The sequence below is a fragment of the Neopsephotus bourkii genome, unplaced genomic scaffold (genome assembly GCF_033783945.1).
Source record: "Neopsephotus bourkii isolate Nb327-2 ecotype Australia unplaced genomic scaffold, CSIRO-AGI_Nbou_v1 NB_107, whole genome shotgun sequence".
Classification (NCBI taxonomy): domain Eukaryota; kingdom Metazoa; phylum Chordata; class Aves; order Psittaciformes; family Psittacidae; genus Neopsephotus; species Neopsephotus bourkii.
The window spans coordinates 6,217,542-6,244,502 of record NW_026900624.1 but is presented as its reverse complement, the minus strand read 5'-3'; the positions used below and the strand labels follow the sequence as shown (position 1 = coordinate 6,244,502).

At 42.2% G+C, this 26,961-nt stretch overlaps 1 protein-coding gene across 2 annotated transcripts in view; it reads right to left on the bottom strand.

Moving 5' to 3' along the window:
- KIAA0930 (KIAA0930 ortholog) overlaps nt 1-26,961 on the bottom strand; it is a 70,527-nt gene that overhangs the window by 27,256 nt on the left and 16,310 nt on the right. For both annotated transcript variants that reach the window (XM_061358999.1, XM_061359010.1), the window contains exon 2: nt 9,436-9,584. In XM_061358999.1, coding sequence (XP_061214983.1) covers nt 9,436-9,584 — 149 coding nt within the window. The remainder of the gene's footprint in view (nt 1-9,435; nt 9,585-26,961) is intronic.

Genomic DNA, 26,961 nt, shown 5'->3' with positions numbered 1-26,961 from the left:
CACTGTAACTATGATCAGATTCCAAAGCAGAATAATTATGTAATTATATTCATTAATATGAGCATTCACCACACAGAACCTTTTCTTTGGGACCAAAGTAATTTGCTGGATTTATAGATCTATTTGCAGTCCTGCCACTGAAAGCCACACACCTTGTAAGGTTTGTTAGTCTTTATGTAATAAATATATAAACCAACAGTAATGATTCTAAATCAGGTAATGAGTGCTGAGGATGCTAAAAATAAAACATGAAATTGAATAAACCATTTCTATTTGGTACAAAAATACAAAGGGCAGTAAAATACTGCATTATAAGAATTTAATTTGTATTCTGTTGCTACTAAAAGACTCCGCTTGCAATTATGAAATTGGATATACACATTTGGAAAAGAGCCATTACAAGGAGGATCACTAGCATGATTTGCACTATTTTTTTTATTCCCAAGGATTGATATTAATTGAGGAGGTTAAAACAGGCAGTGATTTCACCATACGTAAATTTCAGCGTGGTTCCAAATCACTTAAGTTTAGCTTTTATCAGGCAAAGAGCTAGAACTATGCTTTCTTTTCATAGTAAATTTGGCATTTTAAAGAGTAAGCTGACTAAGCTGACTGCTCTCCCTTCTATGAATCAAACAGAACTAAACCTTTAAGGGAATAAGATGATCACAAACTAGACGGCTTGGAAACTTTCCCTTGTGCTAACCAAGAGCTTTTAGGGAGCAAGTCTCTTACACCTGTGAAGGAGAGCAAAGCAGAGCTTTGTTCCTTGAACAAAGCTCCGAGCTCTAAAATTCCAGTCTTGTACCACTTCATTATGCAACTCTCTTCTACCTTCCACCAATGCATAGTAACACTGAAAGGCTCAGGCGGGGGAAACAGAGGTAACTGTACCCACAGACCAGTTGACTCACAGCCTGTTCACTGAACAAGCACAGTTGCAGTCTGGGCTTGAAAACCACAAAGTCAATTCACACATAGCCTTTATTCCCACCCATTTCTTTTCCTTTTGGTATTCAGTTCTACAAAGCTATTCCCTCTACTCACATGGGTTTCAACCTAACCTCCTGTCATTTACTGAGCTGGTTGCAGATGACAGCTTAATGACATAAGACCGCCCTAAAGTCAATATTTCAGTTCACCTCAGGGCAAAAAGTGCTCTGATCTGTGATGGCCAGCCACTGAAATTCAAGGTTAATTACGCTGCTCATCATCCAAGCCCCTTTCAGAAAAGATGAGGTATCCCTGCAAACATCCCCCAGTTTCACTCCATTGGCAGCCTCTCCTTCCACCCAACTCCAATTCTGGTGGAAGAACAGACTCTGGTCTATGACTAAGTCTGAACTAAACAGTAACCTTTAAAAAGTCAGACCCCATTTACCTCTAATGACACAGGAGTAAAAGGCAAGCAGGGCAACCTATAGCATCAGTTAGCAGCTAGAAACAGCAGCTTCCTCCTCCTTCAAAGACAGAAAACACCCTCCTTATAACCTCTGCATTCTGTAGCCCCACTCATTTGAGGGCACACACCAAACTACTTATATCCTGCACTGCCTTCAGTATTTTTTCACTGAATTCTCACTTCATTATTATGTGTTTACAGCTCAATATTAATCACATTAAAATCAATCATAGCTCTTACAAAAGTAATCAACATGAATTCCTACCAAATGTATTCTGTTTTCTTCTTTTCAATGAGCACAATTCATTCCCTCTGGATCAGAAAGTAAAAAAATCTTTGAAAACAAGGATTTAACAAGCTTACATATCTAACTATTTCCAGTAGCTGCATATTGTACATGAAGAAGCAATATGAAGAACAAGTAAATTATAAGACTGAGAAAAGCTAATGGGACCCACAGAATTACAGGCTAACTTCAACCAGCCATAATTGAAATTACTAAGGTGAAAAGAAACCAAAAAGCCTAGTTCCATCTTTGCAACTCTAGCAATTGCAGAAGAGGTATAAAAAATTAAAAATAAGAAAAGTTGTTCAAATTACAGGAACAGTCTGAATGCTTGATGATACTCATCAGACAAAACAAGGGGAAAGTAATAACATGCAAACCATAAGATACACAAGGTGTGTAAACTGATTTCCCTCAGCACAGCTCTGGCACCAAAAAAGCCATTTTAACTGTGGCTAAGCAAGACAAGGATGAGAGTTAAAACATGCTGATCAGTATCAGCAAAACAAGAAATCACTGTATTTGAGTTATTGACAATGTAATCCTAGCTGCCACCTGACAGTTTGTACTCTATGAATTGCATCAGCTTTGATTCCCCAATTCAAATACTCCATGAATCTGCTAAACTGGAGAAGGCTCAAGGGAGACCTTATATCCAGGTCTTCCAGTCCCTAAAAGGGCTACAACAGGAAATCTGGAGAAGGACTTTTTACAAGGGCATATAGTGACAAGGCAAAGGGGAATAACTTTAAGATGACAGGGGGGAGATTTAGATTAGATATTAGGAAAAAATTCTCTACTGTAAGAGTGGTGAGGCACTGGAATGGGCTGCCCAAGGAAGATGTGAATACTCCATCCCTGACAGTGTTCAAGGCCAGGGTGGACAGAGCCTTGGGCAGCACAGTTTAGGGGAAGGTGTCCCTGCCCATGGCGAGGGGGTGGAACTGAATCAGCTCTAATGCCCCTTCAAGCCCTGTGATTGTAAATCAGCTTTCAAAAACTGAAAATGCAGATACATATCTGAACACTTAAGCATTACCTAACATGGCACCAGACCACAGAGCAGCCAATATTTTCAGGTGTTCCAGGTTGCTCACTGTTACCTTATTCCTGTAATATTATTTCCCAACCTTTCTGAAGTCCTCCTTAGAAACACACAAGTGCCTGAAGCAACATGTAGCATGCCTCCTGCAGAATGCAGTCAGCAAAATAAGGCATGCTACATCAGTAACAAGGGCAGCAGACAAGGACATAAAAGAAATAAGATTAAAAAATGTTAATAAATCATTGTATTTCAAGCCATCTCTTTTGAATGTGAAAATGCATAAATGGGATTACTGACCAGAAAATGCAGGGGGGGAACAACTGGTGGATAGACTAGACATTTAAATTCTCATTACTGGTGTTATTAGAGATTTGACTGCAATATTCCAGAGCTTCAATTCAATTGCATATTAATTTCTACACTGAAACCAGACATTTTCATACCCCTAATAAACAAGCTGACACTGACTGTAACCCAAAGATCAAACAAACAAAGTGCTGTGCTGACTGATAAGGTTTTAGGGAGCTCCAGGCTGACACTTCTACCTTTTCCAGGGTGCAAAACCCAGCCTAGCAGTGCTCTTCTGTCCCTCAAGCCTCAGTGACTCAGATATGCTGCATTTGTGATATTGAATTATTCATTACAATTCTATCAGATGGGGAAACTGGGTCTGGACTTTTTCCCAACAAAGTTTTTCTCTCTGCTGCAGATGACAGAGCACCTCAGCCACGTGACTCTGGGTTGCCATGTTTCACTGCAATTCATATCAAATTCACTTCTGATCCTGGCTTTCTTGTCACTTCCATCTGACTAAAAAGCATTCTTCACAGACTGGAAGCAATAAAAGGCACTTCATTAAAAATACCCCTGCAGCCCACACCCCCTTCCTGAGTCAGGAGTCTACCAACTGTGACATCGTGAGGATATTTCAGCTGCTTGCTCACTTTGCCTTAGACACAGATTTACTTTGGAAATAGGACAGAATACAAAATCATCTCCACCCTGAATGCTCATCAGCCTGCTAGGTACGTCACAAGCATATTCCAAGTCACAGAGACCCATTTCTGTTTGGACAGAGATGTTCTTGTCACACCTGCAGCGGTATTTTTCTCTTCACTTTTGCCAGGCAATCCGACACAGCACACACAGGAAGTGGAGAGAGTCTTGCAAAAACTGCACTGTGAACAGAGGTTGTCAAGTATCAGCTCCTTTATGTTCATGTACTTAAACAACCAAACGTCCGCTAAATAGCATGAGAAAGCACAGGAATTTCTGAGGATAACTGTAAAAGAAAAGCCAAATCTGCATTTAAGATGTTGAGCTCCTTACAGAAAAATCATAATATCAATCTGATAACGCCAGTGTTCCTTTTTCGTTCTCCAAATGAGAGCAACGTTGATGGATAAGAGAATGCTCAAGGGGGGACGCCATACTGCTCTCTACAACTACCTGAAAGGAGGATGAAGCAGGGGTCAGTCTCTTCTCCCAATTAGCCAGTGATAGAAGAAGAGGTAACAGCCTCAAGTTGTGCCCGGGAAGGTTTAGATTGGACATTAGGAAACATTTATTCACTGAGAGGGTGCTCAGGCATTGGAACAGGCTGCCCAGGGGAGTGGTGGAGTCACTGTCCCTGGAAGCACTCACAAACCATGTACATGCGGCCCTTAGTAACATGGGTTAGGGGTGGACTTGGCAGTGCTGGGGTAATTGTTGGACTTGATGGTCTTAAAGGCTTTTTCCAACCCAACTGATTCTATGATTCTATGTTGTCCTTCTGAAGAAGCCACTGTTCCTACTCACTGCAACACCTCCACAAACTTAGCACAACAGAAGAGTTGAGGCAGAATAGCTGTCTTTCTGTACTGACCTGCACATGTTGCAATCACTGTTTGTTCCCACATTACGTAAAAAGGAGAGAATTCATTTGGCAAAACGATTCATTTTTTGGCTCTTGATTTCTCTGTTGCATTCAGATAGTGATGTGGAACCCCCATTGAAGTGCACCAAACAGTTCTGGAGACATCCTGTTTGCTTACAATGGATAAACAAACAAAAAACAGCACTGCTCTGAAAGGTACAATAGGAACAGCAATGTAAGATTTTATAAACTTCCATTTCTGCTGGACGCTAAGTTCAGGTTTTCAAATCTTCCAGCCAGACAGATGGGGACAGCGAATTAGAGATTCAGCTATGAAAATCTTGTGATTTTCAGTAGGAGTCCCGTGCCTGAAGTCATTTAGCTTTGGAAGCTAACTGATCTCCCACCACAGCCACTATTTGTTGTGTCACAGGTTCAGATGCACATAAACATGTAAACGATGGCTCCTGTTCAGTTCTGTTTCTGAAGCTGCAGCCACAACATCAGTAGCCTAAGCTTTTTGAAGACTTAGCAGCCTGAATGACTACTCCATGCATCTGGAAGAGCTACTCTTCCATGCTGAAGAAAACAGGACCTACCCCAAAATCCAGTCAAGCTCAGAATACATACCAACAGTGTCTTAAATTTATCTCTTTTTTCACTGCTTTGCCCTATAAACACAGCACCCTTTTCAGGTGACAAAGCACGATGCAAGGCCAAATGGCTTAATACAACCTCACTCTGCTGGCCTGTCACTAAGGGTTTACTTGAGTTCCCCTACTTGGCAGTTCTCTCTGTTAACACCACACTAGCACCTTCCACAGACCCATAAGAAAGTAAAGCTTCTCTACAGAAAGATCCAAAGCTTGCCGTTCTAACAAAGCATACGCCTGTTGCACTGGAAAGAGCCAGACATACTACATCTTAATCTAATGCCATTTTAAAATCAGAATCCCGAGTCCAACCACTTTAACCTTTTAAAACTCTGGTTTTAGCAATTACAGGACCCTTTGTAAGTGAGGATCAAGGCTTACATTTTCCAGTAGGTCCCATCAGCTGGTGTGTGAGGCAGCAGCAAAGAGTTTTTTTATTGAGTCTTGACTTAACTGCATACAGAGCAACAAGTTAAAGCAATTCCACCTTAAAAAGCCTACTAAATCTCTTAAGTAGAGCTATGCTCCACAGTGCCCTGACTGCAGAGGTCCTGACAGACAGGGACTGTGATTTTGCTTAAAGACACTGAGAGAAGAAGTATTGTCAAACCTTGGCAAATAAAAAAAACCCTGCAAGCGTGTTAATTGTGACATGCCAAAGAAACACAGAGCTGAATGCGCTCCTCTGGGATCCAAAGTCTGTGTACTGGATACAGTCCAGAATACAAGATGGCAGTTCTGCCCTGGCACAGACCATATTAAAAGATTAATTGCTGTTTCACCCATACACGTGCCTTTTAGAAATCGGTAGGGTGGAAAGAAGACGCAAATGGAAAGACCAGCAAGTGCATGAAGTAGATCACTTTAAAGGCCCTTTAAATTAAAATTCATGATGATAGAGAAGTTTACTATCATAACCTACTGCTACAGCAAATTGTGAGATTTATTACTTTAGGCAGTTGTGACTAAGGTGCATCCAAAGCACTGTCATTCAGACAAAATTGAACAAAACGTCTGATCTGGAGCCTATCAGGTTTTTGCTGCTTATCCTCTATTACACTTCAACTTAAATGTTACTGCTGACACTCTTCAGCTCAGTAAGCACAGAAAAAAACACTACAAGCAGGCACGACTTTCAATCACACAGGACAGCTGTCAAAACCTGAAAAATGTTTGATAAATCGGCACTTGCCTCTCACTGACTTGAGTCATTACACCATGGCATGTAAATGATGCAAACATGCCGCATGAGCTCTTCATCTCAGAAAACAAACATCACCATTGTCAGTATTCAGATAAACAGCCCCTCCCCACTCAGTCCAGTTTTGTTGTTGTTGTCACCAGTCCTACAGATTACTGTGCTCAAAGCGGTGCGGATCTTACCTTCATGCATATGAACTACTGCTCTGAGACATCACAGCACAACGATTCAACTCATGCATCTCTGCCAGGCTTCAGTCAACTGACAATTGCCAGGCAAATGCAAAGCACATTATATAATATCTATGGAAGAGCTACAATGAACTTGCTTTGCATATATCCAAGCTACAGAGAGACCTACTTCCATGATAACCTAATATTCAGCCTCTGCATGGCCCATATGAGATATAATCACCAGACTGGCACAGCCTGGACACAAGGCAGGAGCCAACATTCAATAAAGAATATTCAAAACTACAAACTAAAACCTGTCTAGCTGTAATTAAAAAAAAAAATAGGAGTAGTTGTTCAGCATCTTGCTGCACAGGACAAAAATTAGATACAGGCTCAAAAATTAGATACAAGAGGAGTTTTAGCAATGAGTTAAAAATCAAACAGGAGGAGATCCACACAGATATCAAAGAATCACCAAACTATAGAGTTTCACAAAGCAGCTGAAGTACTTCAAAGCCACAGCAAAGGTCCATTTCTCAGAAGCTGAGCAAAACGCAGAGTCACTGTGGAGTTACAAAATACTGTGTGTGCTATAAGGCACCCCCCATCTTAGCTGTTATAGCAAGCGATTCACTAATGCTGATTTTGTAAGAACTGCCACTTACAAAACCACCTTACAAATTAAGATTATTTATGATGCTTTTAGGAGGTTTAAATAAAGCTCTGAGAACAAATACAAGGGTTTATTTCACTGTCTCCTCTCCATGAGAGGTTCAAACACTTTAAACTGATTAATAAGGTAAACAGAGATTGATCAGGGTCTGTGAATCAATTTAAGCAACAAGGCTTCCTCTGAGGTTCACCTTCTGTTTTGGGAAGGACAAGAGGTTAAACAACCCATACTTCTATTAGGCTGAAAAAAGCCACAGTATTGTTTAATGTGAAAACAGGAATGCTTTTATAGTCATTTAAACAACAGTTAGGATGAAAAGTCCCTCCAAAAGTCTTACAACTCCAAGTATGCTGGCTGAAGTCTACTAAACAATTAGTCTGTCAGAGAAAGAACAGTATTGTGCCATCTTCTCCTTAGTGGCTGTCATGATGGAACTTGGATGAGTGGGGAAACAGCAAAGATAATTCTGCCCATTTCTGTATCACCAACAAAAAACATTGGAAAAATATTCTGGGACCATTTTCTCAAGGGAGCTGACAACTATGTCACCACATTTAAACCCAGAGAACACTGGTATGCCTGGTTAAAAATACTATCACATGCACCAGGGGCAAACATAGAATCATAGAATAGTTAGGGTTGGAAAGGACCTTAAGATCATCAAGTTCCAACCCCCCCTGCCATGGGCAGGGACACCTCGCTCTAAACTGTATCACCCAAGGCCTCCTCCAGCCTGGCCTTGAACACTGTCAGGGATAGAGCATTCGCAACCTCCCTGGGCAACCTATTCCAGTGCCTCACCACCCTAACAGGAAAGAATTTCCTCCTTATATCCAATCTAAACTTCTCCTGTTTAAGTTTTAATCCATTACCCCTTGTCCTATCACTACAGTCCCTAATGAAGAGTCCCTCCCCAGCATCCCTATAGGCCCCCTTCAGATACTGGAAGGCTGCTATGAGGTCTCCATGCAGCCTTCTCTTCTCCAGGCTAAACAGCCCCAGCTTTCTCAGCCGACCTTCATACAGGAGGTGCTCCAGTCCCCTGATCATCCTCGTGGCCCTCCTCTGGACTTGTTCCAACAGTTCCATGCCCTTTTTATGTTGAGGACACCAGAACTGCACACAATACTCCAAGTGAGGTCTCACGAGAGCAGAATAAAGGGGCAGGATCACCTCATTCGACCTGCTGGTCACACTCCTTTTGATGCAGCCCAGGATACAGTTGGCTTTCTGGGCTTCAAGCGCACACTGTGATACTAAAACACTGTAAATTATTTACATGTGTCAAAAAATTAATCACAGGTTTTTTTAACTCCATTTATCTTCCTGCTTTTGATCCTCTGCAGCCATCTCCTTAATTCCCAATAAAACCATTATTTCTCACTTCTGTTTTCCCCACCTAAGAAGCCTGTAATGAAATGCTGAAAAGTTTATCAAATTTCTAATGGAAGAATACCTGTGCAGCAGTACTAGGCTACCTTATCACGTTTTCAAGAAAGCATACTTCTATAGAAGTGGATATTGTCTTAAATATAAATTCTATGATTATGAGAATACATTCATTTCATTACTGTTTGCTACTACTGTATTCCACCTACAGGAGGCTGCACGCATTCTGCTGCTGAATACACAATGAACACAGGTGTTCATTCCTGATATTCTCATCTTTCAGGCAGGGCCTTTCAATTTGTAAAATATCATAACTGAGTAGCAAACCAAAAATCAGCATGGATGCCATCCCTTTCCCCATAAATGTGGGCTGACCAATATAAAAGCTTCCCCAAAAAAGCATGTAAACTCTCTATCTCCTCAAGTCTGTGATAGTGAAGATACTTCATTTATTATACTTTATTTATACTGCTGATACTTCACAGTGCAGTGTACGTTTTCACACATACTTCACAGTGCAATATATGCACTGTGAAGTATATGCATATACCACTATAAAATATATGCACACACTGCATATACTTCACAGCATTAACCACAGTACTTCTCTATGAGCCAGTTCTGCATAACTCGTGTTGGGCAGAGCTGGAGATTCCTTATCCTTGGTTTATAGTTCTTCAGATGTGTCAGGTACTCCAGCTCACCAAATCCCATGTTAACTTAAACTTCCCAGGTTAAAGCATGTCATTACTCACCTTTTTCCCTTCCGTACTATCCCCACTGACATAGGACAGTTTTCGACGGACATAGAAGAGCATATCATCTTGCCGGGGGGCCCATTTCTCCATAAAATATGTTGAAAACATCCAAGTCCAGAACACAATACGGTCATCTTTGAAACACCCTAAAAAGCATAAAAAGAAAGGAGAAATGAGTTGTGGAATTAGCATGTCACATTTGATTGTGCTCAACATGACACACAAAGTCTTTGCTACGCATGGTGCAGTCAAGTCCAAATGTAGCAGAAATACCCTTGCACAGCTCAAAGCTATCTACAGTGTACAGCATAGCTGTCATTCTGCATGAACCCACAGCCTGTCTTTGGCTGTTCTCAACCAAAACCACCTTCTGGCAACCAATCTGCCCCTATGCACAACGGACAGTCAGGGATCATGACTGTGTGGCTATGCCTGTGCCTCAGAGAAGGACAAGACCAGCACGCTGAGCAAGAATACACCAAAAAAGCACTCAAGTAATTTCAAAGACACGTAGCGCCAACACGTACTCCAGATAATGACATGAAGCCATTAGCTGCCAAGAGGTCTATTATATGCTATATAGCCAATACATAGCATATATTGGCTATATAGCCAATCCTTCAGAAACTACCTTACTTACACCAATACACAGAAACAAGAACATACTCATGCAGGTGAGACTGCAATTTACCCTTTCTCTGACAAACAGCAAACCCCAGGTCCTCCTCAAGGAACTGAGGAGCTCTGAATTCCAATTAAACAAGAAAAAGCAGTGAGAGAAGGGGGAAAATAGGAGAGGAAGATGCAACAAAGTCTTGTTCAAGGAGACAAATTACATCAGCAATAGCTTGGCAGTTGGCTTCTTGCCAGGAAAAGGAGGTGACATCACACTTCGTGAAGCTCTTCAAAATACTTCACTGTAATAAAAGAGCAGAAAGTTCTGCATCTCTTCCGTGCCATAACACTTGTACACTGTTAAAGAACAAAATCTATACAGGCAAGAAAAGACGCCACTACTGTGCCCGGTGACAAGGGAGCTGAGTTTCTCCACAGCTCCCCAGTCCTACTGGAGGCTCCTTGATGGAGCAATTGCATCCTCTCCTCAAAGCCCTACTGAGAGATAACTGCAGCTGTTAGAGTTTAGCTGTCCTAAAACCTGTGAAGAAAAAGACTAGAAGCACCACCTGTATTTCTGAGACACAGCAAAACCCTGAAATGGATGATGGGTGGTAGCATTATGTGCAAGACAGCAAAACCAGTGTGTGTGTGGGGGGGGGGGGTGCGGGGTGTGTATGTATACACATGCAGCTGAGAACCTGTCCTTCAGAACATCCAGAACATCTATCCTTTACAGTGGCTTATCTCCCTAAAAGCTATACATCAGCTGCCAGATTGCTACACGCATCACTCACCAGTTCTCAGCTACCATTCAGGTTGGTGTGTTTCCCTCCCAGCACTACACTGCATATAAGAGATATGTTCTGCAGAGAAAACAATCTTGCATGAGACAGGAGTGACATTTATTTACAGTGGTATCTGGATTAAGCTTTAGAATATTTTTTCCAGTCAATGCCAAGAAAGCTGACACATACTCTAACGGTGAACACAATTTTTCTTAGACACTGGTGGCTAACTTCAGGGCTTCATAAAGCAATCAATCAATCTTTTAATCCACAAGTGTAACTCAGCACATTTTCCACTTCACTGCATGTGCAATATTTGCCAGACAAATCTTTCTTCCAATCTTTAATTACTGTGGTGGGCAGGAAATTAGACTTTCAAATTTTTCAGCAGACAAATGGGTGATTGAAATCAAAATCTTGGGTCTCTCCAACTAAAGCCAAAAGCAATATTGAAAACAATATGAAATTCCACTGATGGGCCATGAACAGAATACATTAATTGACATCAAGTAGGATAGTATTTGAAAACATGTATATAGCTGATTGTATTTAAAAACAAAATAAAACGAAAAGGCTGAGAAAGAACAGAAAAAGGCCAAGGCAGTTAGCTCCTATGCAGGTTAATTCCAGGCCATGCTGAAATTGCTCTATTTGCATGGCTGCAGTGAAGTCATCTCAATTACTTAAGGTGCAATAAAGTATAATGTGCAATCGTGAATAAAATCTGCAATGCATTTATGTACTACCCAGTTTTTCCAGCAGAGAAAGGGAATGAAGCACTGGAGAGATGAGATATGGGATGACGGGCACTTGCACCATCTGAACCATTCTCTTGGGCATTGGTGAACAGGTCTGTATGGCGAACAGCTATGTCTGAGAGCTTACCATGTAACAGTGGATTTAAATGTGTTCAGACTCCCAAAACCAGGCTGACAAAAGACAGTTTTATCATCTGTCAGTATATTTACGGATACCCCGAGAAGAGAAAAACAACTGTGAAGGTTTAAGACTATAGTGCTGACACAAGGATGAACGGCTCTAGCACATCTGCAGGTTGGAAATTTGAATTCCATTACTAAGCATTCAAAGTCAGTAAGTTGAGGTGCAGCCCCCTCAGTTGGAATAGTGAAGGTAAATATCCCTGTAAAGATAGAGCTGTAAAGATAGCACTCAGCTTGGTTAAGAAATTTCATGTGGTACCAGTGACAGCCAAGGACATGAAAACCCAGTCCCACTGCTGTATTTAGCCAAGAGTAGAAAACAGGGCATGCATTCATCGTGATTCATTAATGGTTTCAAAGAAACCTATTAAATCTCATGAGGTTTGAGTACTTGAGTTCCCATCCTTAATTAAATGAGGGAAGAGGAGGAAAGGGGCAGACAGGATTGCCCCGAGTTCATATGGATGTTCAGAAGTACACCCCTTTGGTTTTGCTTCATAAATGAGTAAACAAAACCCTATCTGAGCCACTCCTAAACTTACATAAGAATGTATGTTTGTTTGTTTTGGGGGGGAGGAATAGTTTTTCCCTTATAAAGCAAAAATCATTAAGTTATCTAAATCCACCATAATAAACAAGTGTTAAGCCCCTTCTAGATTCTGCCATTACTCACAAAGATCTGAAAAGCTGTCACACAAGCTGCTTACACTATCAGAGAAGTTTTATGCAATAAAGCAGAGAAGTTCATGTGCTCTTCTGAACTATTTATGGGTGGTTACAACAGAGCATTACTACATTCAGGAGAACAGGAGAATGTGGTAAAGTACCAGGACTCTGGGTGCTTTTACCCTTGCTAGGGAATGCAGGACTAACTAATCCAGTGTATTCAACATTAACCTAAACAAAAAACCAGAGGACAGAAGTGCTGCAGCAGTAAAGCTACTTCAGCTCTACAGCACAATGCAGAAGAAAAAAAACCCGGAAAACCCTTATAGCAAAGTTGGATGGCCATCAGTTCAATACCTCACCTGCAACAGAGGAGACGTAAAATCACCCTCCAAGCTTCAGGGATGATTGCAGACACTGATGTAATTAAAACCAGCCTGAGGATGTTCCAACTGTTCCAACTGCAGTGGCTAAAGGACTTTTGAAGCCAAAAAGAGCCAAGTCACTGCAACACAGTTGCTTTTATTAAATTTTAGTAGCAGCAGGAAGGATGAGGAACAGCCTTTAAAACCTACTATGAAAGAGCATTAACTTGGAAAGGAGACAAGAAAAATCTGGAATTGTAATGCAGACTTCCTAAAACTTGAGGGGGGTGGGGGGGGAATCTATTCCAATTTCAAGCCTGAAACTGTCAGATCCAATACATCCAACCCAAGCTTGCCTTCAACTATTAGATCCCCAAAAGCACAGCATACCCTCATAGTTATTTTGGTGGTTTACAGCATCTCACTGGAAGCTTTCCAGCTTTGCTGGGAAGAAACCTGGAAACTGCTTTTAAAGTTGTTTTGGGTAATGATTTTGAAACTGTCAGGCTAACAGTCCAACAGACAAACTTACTCTTTTCAATAGACAGAAGAAAGCACAAAGCCTTAATTTCTCAGCCTTTACCACAGCACCCTGTTGAGGGGGCTCAGCTGCACTCAGGATAGAAGGGGGAACAATTCTGTCCCCACTGCATGCCTCCCACCAAAGTGGACAAACTCAGCTCACAGTTGGATTGCTGATGACCTTAACCCTCTGCTATTATTCTCCATGCTACTGCTATCCACCTGGCAAGGGCTGAGATCAAAAACCAAAACAAGTTTTTCATAGCCTGGACAATCATGAGTTGGCAGCAGCTTTCTATGACATTGGTCCCTCACTGTTTGAGTAACACTCAGAAGAGACACATGCACACACACACTATACTGTTAAGTTGGAAGGCCCTTAATGAAACCCGGCACTTAAAAGCTCTTCAGTATTTGGGGAGACTTTAAAATGCTAACAATTTATTTTGCCAGAGGAGAATTTAAGCCTTCTGCAACAGCAGAATTAGATGATATTTGCAAAGGAATCAAATTCCATCTATAGTTGAGAGCTTGTCGCAAGTCAGCTTCCTGAAAACACTCCTCCCCTAGCAAATTCTGCTGCTAAATAATAAAATGGAATTAAGACTTCAGATTATAAATCTTGGTACACTAAAAGTTGATTATATAATTATGAGACCTTTGTCATAAATAAATCCTAATTACAACAACTTACTGTAATGATTCATTTACATGGATTTTTATCCTCATTAGAAGCAAGATTTATGCCAGCTGCTGTGTAATAAACATCTTTTTACCTATTAGTTTTCTATTCAGCATTCATTTCAGGGAACTGACACCAGATCCACATAAGTAGTTGTGATTATTATTTTTTTTATTAATGCTTTTCAAACTATCAGTGGACAAAGAAGTATCAGCATATTATTTTGCTTCAGAGGAATAGGGGAAAAGATTTTTCCATTTGGTGGATAATCATTTTTTTCAGCATGTATCACTTGGAGATTAGAGGAACAATAATTTCAGCTAGACACTGGTATAAGGCTTGCATGAGTTGTTTTTACTCCTGTAGCCTGCCATGAGCTACTCTTAACCATGCAACATCGTAAAACTCATTTTATCCAATTCTGCCACAGTGCATTCATCTGTAAAATGCGAATCCTTAGATGTTTAGGGGTTAATTAAATGCTTATGAAGTTTTTCAGCCCCAGCATAGAAAGCAAACTACAGTTCTAAGTGATCTGCACTACTTTTAATTTTTTCAGTTTAGCCAAGTATTCTGCAAGTACAAGATGAGAAGTGCTTCACACAGATTAAAGCTGCCTTTGATGTTATAAAGTTATAATTATGACTGTATAAAACCAGAATGGACATCCTCTGTCTAATGATAGTTGCCAGCTATCCAGACCATTAGAAATCTAAAGTTCTGTCTTCTTGCCATGCCCACATAAAAGAACAGTGCTTAATCCTTTCAGTTTGATACAAACACAGGACTTCGCCAAACTCTCTGAAGTTCACTGGCAACCAGCAATTTGAGAGCAGGCAGCGTAGAGGGAATGCATTCCCAAACGAGTAACCTCCAGAGCACATCCTCACAGCATGTTCCTCTCAAAAATATTGAGGCTGGGAAAGGAACACCACTGCTGAAGCTAGCTGTTAAGACACAGCACAGTGAGAAGTGTGCTTTTGAAAGCAAGTCCTAAATCTGTCAGAAAAGACAACATATACTTCCAATGTTAGCTTTTCGGGCAGAACTCTAGCTAGAAAAGGAAGCTATCATAGTAACAGCAGCAACAGGGGCAAGACAGATGCCACAGATTAATGATCCTGCTCTGCCACAGACAAAACCCTCCTCTCCTTACCCTAGAATGGAGGTAACTATCCTCCTACCCCATCAAGTGTTGCATCTACACATCCATTAACATAATATGAAGAGGGTAAGAATATAATTAAAGATGAGAGAATAATTTAATAACAAATACAGCACATGCTTCTTTAATAACAGACAGTAATTTACAAAGAAGATAAATAGAATCTCATTTGAATTGGAACAAAGAACAGTTGAAATCGAATAGAAATGTTGTTGCTCTTCCCTTTCTTTCCATGGGCATTTTAAGAATATGTCCTCTAGCATGCTTTCAAACTTGCACATATATATTAGACTTTTTAAAGCAATACAACTCATTTAAACCTTGGCTTCATAGCATATCTATAAAGGAACAGACAAAATTTGCTCGTCAAGCATTAAGCCATCGATGTTAAAAGGCTGAGGAAAACATCATTCAATTACTCTTTTAGCTGCTGTACCATATTTACTCATTAGCCAATAAATGATAATACCTCTCTTGTATTTCTCACCTTCTCTAGGCAGGACTAAAAGGTAGGCATCACTAAGATCCCCAGAATCATGATGCAGTTTCAGTACACACCCTAAATTTCAAGCCTGGTCTCACCAGATAGTTGGCTCAAAGGCCCAAAATAACATGAGCCAGAAGCTGGCACTTGCATCAAAGACAAATGCCATCCTCTCTGTGGAGAGGGAAAGATAAACACATTTCTATGTTCAGGAATAGACTGTAGTAATATAGTCTTCCATGAAGGCGTGTGAACAATTCCTGCAAATGATTCCATGAAATAATAGGTCCAAAATACTTGAGATTCAGAGAAACTGACCTCATTTTCAACTGATAACTTCCATTTCCTAAACAGCAGAAATGACTCATTGCTGTCTGAACAGAAGTTGCGCTTAAGCCTGATGGTGAACAGGTAACGAGTGCAGGAAATAGGTAACAAGTGGTGTTCCTCAGAGGTTGGTGTTGGGACCAATCTCTGTTGGTGACATGGACAGTGGGATTGAGGCACCCTCAGCAAGTTTGCCAATGACATTAAGCTGTGTAGCATGACTGATATGCTGGAGGGAAGGAATGCCATACAGAAGGACCTTGACATGCTTGAGAGGTGGCCAATGCCAACCTCATGAAGTTTAACCATGACAAGTGCAAGGTCCTACACCTGGGTTGGGGCAATCCCAGGCACATCTACAGGTTGGGCAGAGAAGAGATTCAGAGCAGCCCTGTGGAGAAGGACTTGGGGGTGTTGGTCAATGAGAAAATGAACATGAGTTAGCTTCACTGTGTGCCCACAGCCCAGAAAGCCAACCGTATCCTGGGCTGCATCAAAAGCAGGGTGACCAGCAGGTCGAAGGAGGTGATCCTGCCCTTCTACTCTGCTCTCGTGAGACCTAATTTGGAGTATTGTGTACAGTTCTGGTGTCCTTAACATAAAAAGGACATGGAGCTGTTGGACCAAGTCCAGAGGAGGCCACAGGATGATCGGGGGCTGGAGCACCTCTTGTATGAAGACAGGGTGAGGAAAAAGGGGCTGTTCAGCCTGGAGAAGACTGCATGGAGACCTCATAGCAGCCTTTCAGTATCTGAAGGGGGCCTACAAGAATGCCAGAGAGGAACTCTTCAGCAGAAACTGTAGCAACAGGACAAGGGGTAATGGGTTAAAACTCAAACAGGGGAAGTTCAGGCTAGATATAAGAAAGAAGTTCTTTACTGTGAGCATGGTTTGGCACTGGCACAGGCTGCTCAAAGAAGTGGTAAACGCTCCATCCCTCGCAGTGTTCAAGACCAGGGTGGACAGAGCCTTGGAAGACATGGTCTTCCATGTCTTGTGAGGCGTCCCTGCTCATGGCAGGGGGTTGGAACTAAATGATCTTAAGTTCCTTTCCAACCATAACTATTCTATGAAATAAACAATAGTGGATAAAATGCAGTTCTGTTCTAAAGCTCACAGTTTATCCTAGCCTGTAACAGGTTCTCTCCTATACCTCAGAGCTTTAACTTTGAAACTCTTGCAAATGTCAAGCCACAGTTATAGCAATACAGCTTCACGGTCCACACTTGTAAAGCACCTGTCAATAACATCACATCCCTATCCCCTGCTTGCAAAGTGATGGAATTATATCACTCTGGGAAAGAGAAAGAAAATGCCACAACATCAAACCTGTTGATTAAAGAACTAAAGTATAACCTTCAGGTATATTTGATGTTCACTGCTGATGGCTCTTCACTATCCCACGCTCATCCTGATGCTTCAGGCTGTCCCCAGCCCAAATACAGAGAAATTTCAGTTATATAATTACAAGTTTGTCTAGATCATGAAGTAACTGTTTGAATGTATTACATTAAAAATACCTGCTTTGGCTATAAAACAGGAATTTTAAATGGACTGTGATTTGTTGCAAGTGCACACTGAGACTGGAAGTGATGACTGAATGGTAAAAACCTGTATCAAGAAATCAAACTAGAGTTAAGAAGTCTTGAATGTATTATAAAACTTAATGCAAAAGACACGCATGAAATAGCTCTTCCAGTCAACACAGGAGTATTTCTTTAAAAAAAAGGCATTCACGAGTAGCAAGCAGTAAAAAGAGATATAAGCATCCTGGTAGAACAGCATTATGTCTTACAAATCTTTACATCCATGAATTTGAGGAGAAAAGAAGGAGACCAGCTTTAAAGCTAACAGCTAACTGAAGTCAGCAGTTACAATTTTGCTCTCCAATGCTAATGAAAGACCACACCGATCTCCTTTCAGATGCTAACCTTCAAAAACTTACTTTCTCATTAAAACCAACCCTATAGAAGGAAGGAAGCAAGAGCAGTTCACAGCAATAGGTGGCACAAAGAAAGGCTGCCATCACAGTCAGGACTGCATTGCTCACAGATGCAGTGCTCTGGCTTCTGTTGCTGGCTATTTTGCCTGCCCTGGGAAGCTGCCCAGTTTCTTCTAGGGAGTAAGGGATGCTTTCTCTTGAGGCCAGCTTTGCTTCTTCAAGTTGGGGGAAAAACAACAACAACAACAACAAAAAATAATAAAAAAAAAAATCACCCACACAAAACAGATACAGCTTTTTATTTTTTTTTTTTTTTAGTTTTATTTAAGTCTTTGTACTTCAAGCCATCTCCAAATTCTCCGCTAGTATAATAATGCATGCAATGAAAGCTGTGCTGGCTGAAAAAAACAAGATGAAATGGAAACATGCCCCATCCCTACTGGAGTCCTACTTGTAAAACTTAAGATATTATTTCAAGGCCTTATCCAGCTCTTTCTATTCCACACTTGCACAGATGCCAGTAACTGCACAACATGCCAACAAGGTCAGGCATGTGTACATGGCGATGCCTGCATGCTCTGCCACTGCCTATGGTGATGTGCTAATACTGTATCCCATTTGCGGCGTAACAGTGATACATGCCAGCTCTTCATAGCCTGAATATGTTAAAATTCCTTCTACTCAGGCTGCAAAGATACAAAAGGGTATAATTCCAGACTCTTTTCTTTCTCCTTTTTTTCTACCTGTTAGACTGGGCCAGAAGCAAATTTCCTTTCCAAACTTACTATGAATAACTGCTCTGGTATCTAAACCCTACCAAGACTTCATCAAATACTGATTGAATGTTACCCGGGCCAACTTCAAAAAAAGAACAAGCAGAGTATGAATATTGTTGTGACATCAACGAGCAGGGAACTGACAAGGAAGAGTCCTCAACACAAGCCTATTTGCCAAGTAGCCAAAGCAGATTACACAGTGCACAGTATGACAGAGTTGTTGATAAGTTGCTCTAGAAGCAGCATAACACACCCTCAGTGAAAGAGGCAAGACAGGGTACAACAGAAACAGTAAAAAGGAAGGGGAACATGACTCATCTAATGGCTTCTAAGCCCACTTTGTTTTCTCTCCCCATAAAGCCCAGATTTATGGGCACCATCACAAAGTGAAAACTACATTCATTTACCCTACTTGCATACTGACATCCAGCTTCCTCTGGTATTTGTATCATCTGAGACGATGGATCAAACCACAGAAGTTCCTACATGTTTTGGGGGAAATATGGACTCCACTATCAGGCTTTGAATGCCTTTTTGACACAAATACTTCTGACTATGTGGAAGGAATGCATTTCTCGAGTTAATTTTCTTAGCCAAACACCACTGAGATTCAGAGTGTCTGAAAGACTAAAGCAATAAAAAAAAGGGGGGGGGGGATTTAGTACTAAACCCCCATAAATACATAATTATTTCACAGCCTTTCAAAATAGCTCAGAAATGCTAGGCACTTCCCTGAAAGACATGTGCTGAGCAGACAAGAGAAATGAAATATTTCTGGTTTTACTAACAAGGACTCCAATCTTTCTTGCTTCTGGTGAAACAAGAACTTTATTCCATTACAGAAAACGTCTAATTTAATATAGTTGAGTGAGAAGCTGGTGTTTTGGGCACATACTCCTTTTCTTTGTTCCATTTGCCTTATGATAAGAGTTGGGATAAACAGATTCTGATTTGCTATAAAGGAGAAAGGGGGGGGGGGGAGGGGGGAAAGAGTCACCACTGAGATCCAGCACTCGTGCTTCACAAATTAAAAACCTCAATTCATATTTACTCTCCCATCCAGCTTTCTTTTGTGTAGGAGATTTGACATCTTGATATCTTTGACATATGCATTTCTTTCTGCAGGAACAAAAATCACAGCATATCAACTGTCAAGCTGTCAAGATGACTAACGCTCACCATCAATGCCACATCACTATTGTTGTCCTGTTTAAGCACTAAAAGCATTTGTCAGAAATTTTCTGTCAAATTAAAATACAGAAAATAGTAGAAATCATTGTGAAAGAGAATTCCCAGCTGGAGAAAGAAAAATAAAAATAAATCATGAGTTAATTACAAAATAATCTCTCCTCTAAATATTAACATGGATGACTGTAATACCTGGAATAAATAAGTAGTTACTCCTGAACCTGATGTGGCAGGACGATAAATTGCCAGGAAGAAGACACTTCCATATGTTGGCATTTTGTACAGTTAGATGAAGCTCTTGACTAAAATGTGTAATCAAAAAAAGTGAGAGAAAACACACAGCCCTTCTATAGCACAGCGCTTGCTGAAAACTGCCTAGTGCCCTATTTGGTTCACAAATTTTCTCTTGGAGAGAACTACAGTTCAAACCCTGGACACTACCACAGGTGGCCTGGGGATACAAGGGAATACATGAAAGTACCACCTTTCCCCCACGGGTGCACACAAGGCATATTTTCTGTTGGGAAAAATTCAAAGGATGTCATCTGTGGCTGGTGGTTCCTTCTTCCACCACAAATTAGCTCTCTTGGAGTGGGGACAGCAGAACAGGTGTTGAATTTACACCTCTGCAGTTGCAGGTCAGATTATTAGCATGAGCTAACATTGAACTGTCTTTTTTTCAGTCTGCCCAGCTGGGAGCACCCCAGGAACAGATCCAGTGACTGTTCTGCAACCTCTGCTGTGGTGGCAATCATCTCCAGCAGACAGCAGGATGGGCACAGCTGGGGCTTGCAGCCTCTCAAACCCTCTCAGCAGGAGTCTGCTGATCATCTATTAAATGTCTTTTCACATTAATTCCAGGTATTTGTTCTCTAAAAGTCCAAGTTAGTAATCTCACAGATATGTACTGCTTACAGGGTAGAACTGCCTTCTAGAGCTCATGGAAAAGACAGCAAATTAAAGGCAGTAAACTAATAAAATAATTAGACTCCATACTCCAACAGCAAGAAAAACTGAGATCCCAGTTTAATGCTTATCCAGAAAACAGCTGTGGATGAGCCAAGAAATCCATAGAAGGGTCTGTAACCTGGCTGCAGCCAAGCAAGCATTGATTTCAAGGAAATCCATACCTACACTGTGCTATAAAGCAGTGTAGTTACAAATTCAGAAAGCCATCCCACAGCACCAGTGAACTCTTACCACGTTTGGGGCTTATCAATCAAATTATCTGGAGGGAATCAGAACGGGAAGAAGTTGTCCCCTCTCTCTTAACAAAAGTGAGAAAGCAAACATCTCCCCTTCCTCCACTTGAGTCTGGAAAAGTGAGCTTCCTTCTTCTTTTTCATTAGCTTCAGAAACTAGAGAACCTCTTGAAGGTAAAAAATAAAGGAGATCAGCAGAAAATACCACTACAGAGAACCAGATACTGAAGAAGTCAAAGGGTTTTCTTACATTGCTCCACCCAGCAACATAAAGACTAGGTGTCTGAAAAAGCAGAAATCCTGAACAAAAAGGCACATCAATTGTGCTTTCTTCAGCCTTCAGGTGATTTTCAATGCCACCTCCCCCCATCTTCTCCTCTTTGAGATGAAATTCTTCTACTCATCCCCTAGACACTGCATCAGAAGATCTGCCAGGTCTCTCCAGCCTCACAAAACTCCACAAATGGCCATGCACTTCCATGTTTGAGTACACAGGTTCCTCTCAGGTGTATACATCCACCTGTCACCAAAGATTTTCCTATGTTTTGCCTGAACAGTCAGGAATGATACAGTGTCATATGATGTCATCTACATCATTCCCTCCCTATTGTTGTGTTCAAAGTATCATGCATGCTTGTGCTCTTCACAATAATGGCACAACTGTTTCAAAACCTGAGATAAACTCGCATAAAAAGCCCTCTAAACAACTGAATGAAATCCCTGTATAAAGACATATGACACAACAACAAGGAGAGTTCTGTAAAAGTGATTAAAGTCAATTTGCTATCATCATATGCACCAAACAAAAGACTTCTTATAAAGGCATCATGTCCCCTTCGCCACCCAATTCTTACAAAATACTTTATGCTAAGGTAAGAGAGGGGGTAGGGAAACAAAGCACTTAAAAATCTGCTTAAAACCTGCCCAGGGCCCCTTGAGCCCTGCGAGCAGCCGCTGCGCTGCAGCACCAGGGACAGCGCCCGGCGGCCCCGCCCCTGCCGCGACGCTCCCGGCTCCCCAGCACGGGATAACGGCCGGGCACCGAAACATCTCCAGCTCCCCCCAGCACCGGGAATAATGGCCCCTGCTCCTCCCAGCGTTCAGGACAGCCCCCCAGCCAGGGAAACTGAGCTCAACTCAAAAAGAACCCAGGAAGCACACGAGCTCGATGCAATGTGCAAGGACACTGGTTATGTAGACTCTCTGAATACATTACAGAGCTTGAAAAAGCCATATGTTTTCTGAAGTGAAAATAACAATTTCAACCTGCACATGTTGTCTTTAACCCATATATATTAATTTCAATTAACAGCTGTACAAGCAAACTGGGTTATCAGGTATAATGCGCTGTATGTCATACCATTTCACAGATGTTGCAGCATTTTACAGACCTTGCGAAGAAGAACCATGCCCCTGACATGGGGTTGGAAACAGATGACATTTAAGATGATCCCTGCCAACCCAAATGATTCCATGATTCTGTGACACTGGAAAATCTGATTTTCTCCCAAATCTGAACCACAGCATCACACAGGCTGTGATGATAAAGGCCATCTGAGCCAAACTCAATACAAAGGCCTATCTGCTCAAATGACCTATGTGACATCTAGGCCGCAGATCTCCAATGTAAGCACAAGCCGCACCAGCAAAGGTCCTCCAAACACTCAGGCAAGAGAATCCTGCCTTCATCAACTGCCCGAAGCAGATGACCTAATTCACAGAATCATAGAATAGTTAGGGTTGGAAAGGACCTTAAGATCATCAAGTTCCAAGCCCCCTGCCATGGGCAAGGACACCTCGCTCTAAACCATATCACCCAAGGCCTCATCCAACCTGGCCTTGAACACTGTCAGGGATGGAGCATTCACAGCTTCCCTGAGTGACCCATTTCAGTGCCTCACCACCCTAACAGGAAAGAATTTCCTCCTTATATCCAACCTAAACTTCCCCAGTTTAAGTTTTAACCTGCTATCCCTTCTCCTATCACTACAGTCCCTAATGAAGGGTCCATCCCCAGCATGCCTATAGGCCCCTTTCAGATACTGGAAGGCTGCTAAGAGATCTCCACGCAGCCTTCTCTTCTCCAGGCTGAACAGCCCCTATTTCCTCACCCTGTCTTCATACAAGAGGTGCTCCAGTCCCCTCATCATCCTTGTGGCCCTCCTCTGCACTTGTTCCAACAGTTCCATGTCCTTTTTATGTTGAGGACACCACAAGTGCACACAATACTCCAAGTAAGGTCTCATGAGAGCAGAGTAGAGGGGCAGGATTACCTAATTCGACCTGCTGGTCACACTCCTTTTGATGCAGCCCAGGATACAGTTGGCTTTCTGGGCTGCGAGCACACACTGGAGCCGGGTCATGTTAATTTTCTCATTGACCAACACCCCCAAGTCCTTCTCTGCAGGGCTGCTCCGAATCTCATCTTTGCCCAAGCTGTAGCTGTGGAAGGGGACACTGGTTCAGAGTCACAAGACAGTCCCACCCAGCCCATCCCAAAAGTGCAGAACCTCCCCTGGTCACCAGTGGAACCTGGCACAGGAGCACTCCCCTAACTCATACATCCTACACCAAGCACAGGCCCTAACCAAGAACAAGAAGCATGGCTACCACGCTGCTGGTCCCTATTTAGGCTGTCATCCTTCTGCCCACCACTACCAACTCATCACTTGTTCACAGAATCACGTAGGTTGGAAAAGACCTTTAAGATCATCAAGTCCAATGGTTACCTCAGCACTGCTAAGTCCACTACTAAACCATGTCCTTAAGCACCTCGTCTACACAGTTTTTGAATACTGACCAGGGTGGCGGTTCCACCACTGCCCAGGGAAGCCTGTTCCAATGCTTGAGACCTTCTCAGTGAAGAAATGTTTCTTAATATCCAATCTAAACCTCCCCTGGTGCAGCTTGAGGCCGTTACCATGTCCTATCACTAGTTACTGGGGAAAAAAAGACCAGCCACCTCCTGGTCCATCCTCCTTTCAGGGTTGTAGAGAGAGATAAGGTCCTCCCTGAGCCTTCTCTTCTCCAGACTAAACAACCCCAGTTCCCTCAGCCATTCCTCATCACACTTGTGCTCCAGACCCTTCACCAGCTCTGATGGCCTTCTCTGGACCTGATCTAGCACGTCAATGTCTCTCTTGTAGTGAGGGGTCCAGAACTGAACACAGGATTTGAGGCAACGCCTCACCAGTGCCAAGTACAGGGGGCTTATTACTTCATTAAATAGCAATTTCTCCACTACTTTGGCAGTAACACATCAACTCAGAACCATTATTTAAAATTATCAGTTTCCCAAATGTAGACCTACAAATTACTTAAAACAACAGAACGCCATTCTAAAACTGTTGTTTAGAAAATGAGTGACTGAACTGCCACAAAAGATCAGACTCAACTGAAGACTGATTTTCACAAAACAACTCCCTTTAAAACCATCCCAACACTGTTCTTCCAGCACCTCCCTATCAGTGCATTTGTAAAAGCTCTGCTCTCAGTAGATGAGCTGCCACTATCTCCTCATCATGCTCACTTTAAAGATTCATTTAATCAGGCTTTAGGCTCAGAAATTTTTTAATTGATTATTTAATAAACAGATAAATACAACAGGTATTACAAGAAGTTTTTCACAATAGGCAAAGGGTTTGTCTATTTACATCATTTAACAAATAAAATGCACTCTTTAAAACAGGCTAAATTAGATACACTGCAAAAACAGGCAAGAACAGAAAGGAAAGCTAGGATAAACAGCCTCTACAAAAGGTATTTCTCTCGAGCAGGTGGCTGTCTTTGCCTAAGTGGTTGTATGTGCCACTAGGGTCATCTTCTTCTTATAGAGCTTATTCCATCCACACAGACAATCAAGAAGTCTCCTCCACCAGTTCTGCCTGAGAGGTGGCTGGCTATCCTTGACAATCTGTCCATGCTCCACCAAGTCACACACGGAACTAGTCAACAGAGCAGCTGGGGCTGAGAGCTGGGTGGCAGCAGCCTCCCTCCTCTCCCACTCGCACTCCTTCCACCAGTCCTGCATGCAGGGAGGGGGGGGTGTTTCTTCACCCTTCCCTTCACATCATGACCACCACGGTCACTTGGAGATGCAGACACTGCACTGGCAATGTCACAGGACACACAGAAGGCATGGAAGTGCTTGGCCAGCTCCTGGGATGGGGAAACCAGAAAGCACGTCCACAGTTGCTCCTGGAGTGTGGTCAACTGCCAGCCCAGGCTGTAGACACATGGGGGTACAAACATTCCTGGGAAACTATGGAAGGAGCCAGTGGGCTTTCATATGCAAATGAGCTCGGTGACACCAGCCACCAGCATGACCTCAGGCCTTGGCCACCAAATCCCAAGATGTCCAGCTGCCCCCTTCCTCACAGCCTCTCCTTGCAGAGCCTTCTGCTTTCATGGCCTCTGGACAGGCTCCCAAAAACACATACCTCCCACCATCACCCCCCAGTTCTTTCTGAACTCCAGGGCCAGTTCCAACCACATCTGGTCAGGCAAAGGAAGTCCAATAGACAATATCTACCTAGAAGCACCAAGGAAACAAGAGATGCAACAAAGAAACTCCCTGTTAAAGGCTTCTGGAGCAGGGCAAGGACGAAGCTTGAACTCACCTTCACAAACCACAGTGTCCATCTGGAAAAACAAACCCAAAGTACCCAACAAGTCCAAACTGCCCAAATGCTAGTCCTTCTTCACCAGCCAAGAGACAAGGGAAAGACCTGGCAGATGGCATCCCTTCTCCGTGTCACACAAGGGACCCAAGCCTCAACCTAGTTGCCACTGAGTATGAGAGACTAACACATGGAATAAACCTGATGAGAGGTTTGGTAAAGCAGCATTACCTTACCCTTCCATAAGGGGTCACACAGAGTTTCAGCATACAAATTTCCCTACACTGCCATCGTCCATCAACTCCCTTAGTCTGTTTTAGAGACATTTCTGGCTCTTGCTATAAGCCTTTGGAAAAGCCCTTGCAAGGGACTTGGAGGATTAGAACCACCAGAGCCTGGCTACCCAAGCACTCCACAGGGGAGCTGCCAAACCACTGCTTCCCGACAGCTTAACATACACACAACCGGCATCTCCCCATTTCCTTCCTGAACAGCTACAGGCAAGGAAGGAGAAAGACCAAAACCCTTACCCTTGGTTGCCTTCCCATCCTTAAGTATTACACTAAGGCTTTGTGTAAATTTGCCTTGATTAACAAGCAGCTTGGCTACAGAACTTAATTACCAAAATCAAGTAATTAAAGAGGATAGCTAGTGCTAATCTAACACATGTACACAGACTTCCTAATAAATGTAATCATAGTATTTCTGTAACGTATTTTGTGTCTTTCTACCTCCTCATTAGCGACTGGCAAGAAGGAATAGAAATGCAGACACAATGCAGACAGATCTGAGCATGGCTCCTTTGTGAAGCTGCTTTCACCTGACTTGATACTGTATTAGAAAAAGGAGACATTTAGGTTCCTGATCTGTCAATTATTCCTGGTTTATTAACAGTAAAGTTAGTTGGTCTTGCTATCCTACAGCCATCTTTAAAACCTACATGCTCTTTACCTATACTTTCCTGCAGCTCCTGTTTTAACCTCTTCTCCTCCTCTCCGTAACAGAGATGACTCCTTTCTTTGCATCCAGAAATGATAACAGCCCACAACTTCTAGATTCACTAGTGAAACACCTGGTCTTCATAGGTACTGTACATTAACACTGCATAATAATATAGCAATATCACTTCTAGTCAAAGGCATGGTTAATGCATGTCCAATCCTGTGCCAGAGACCTGTGTATGTGGCAGCATCCAATGGAGCTCTGTTCTACACACCTGTCCATGCTCTCCTTGTATTTAT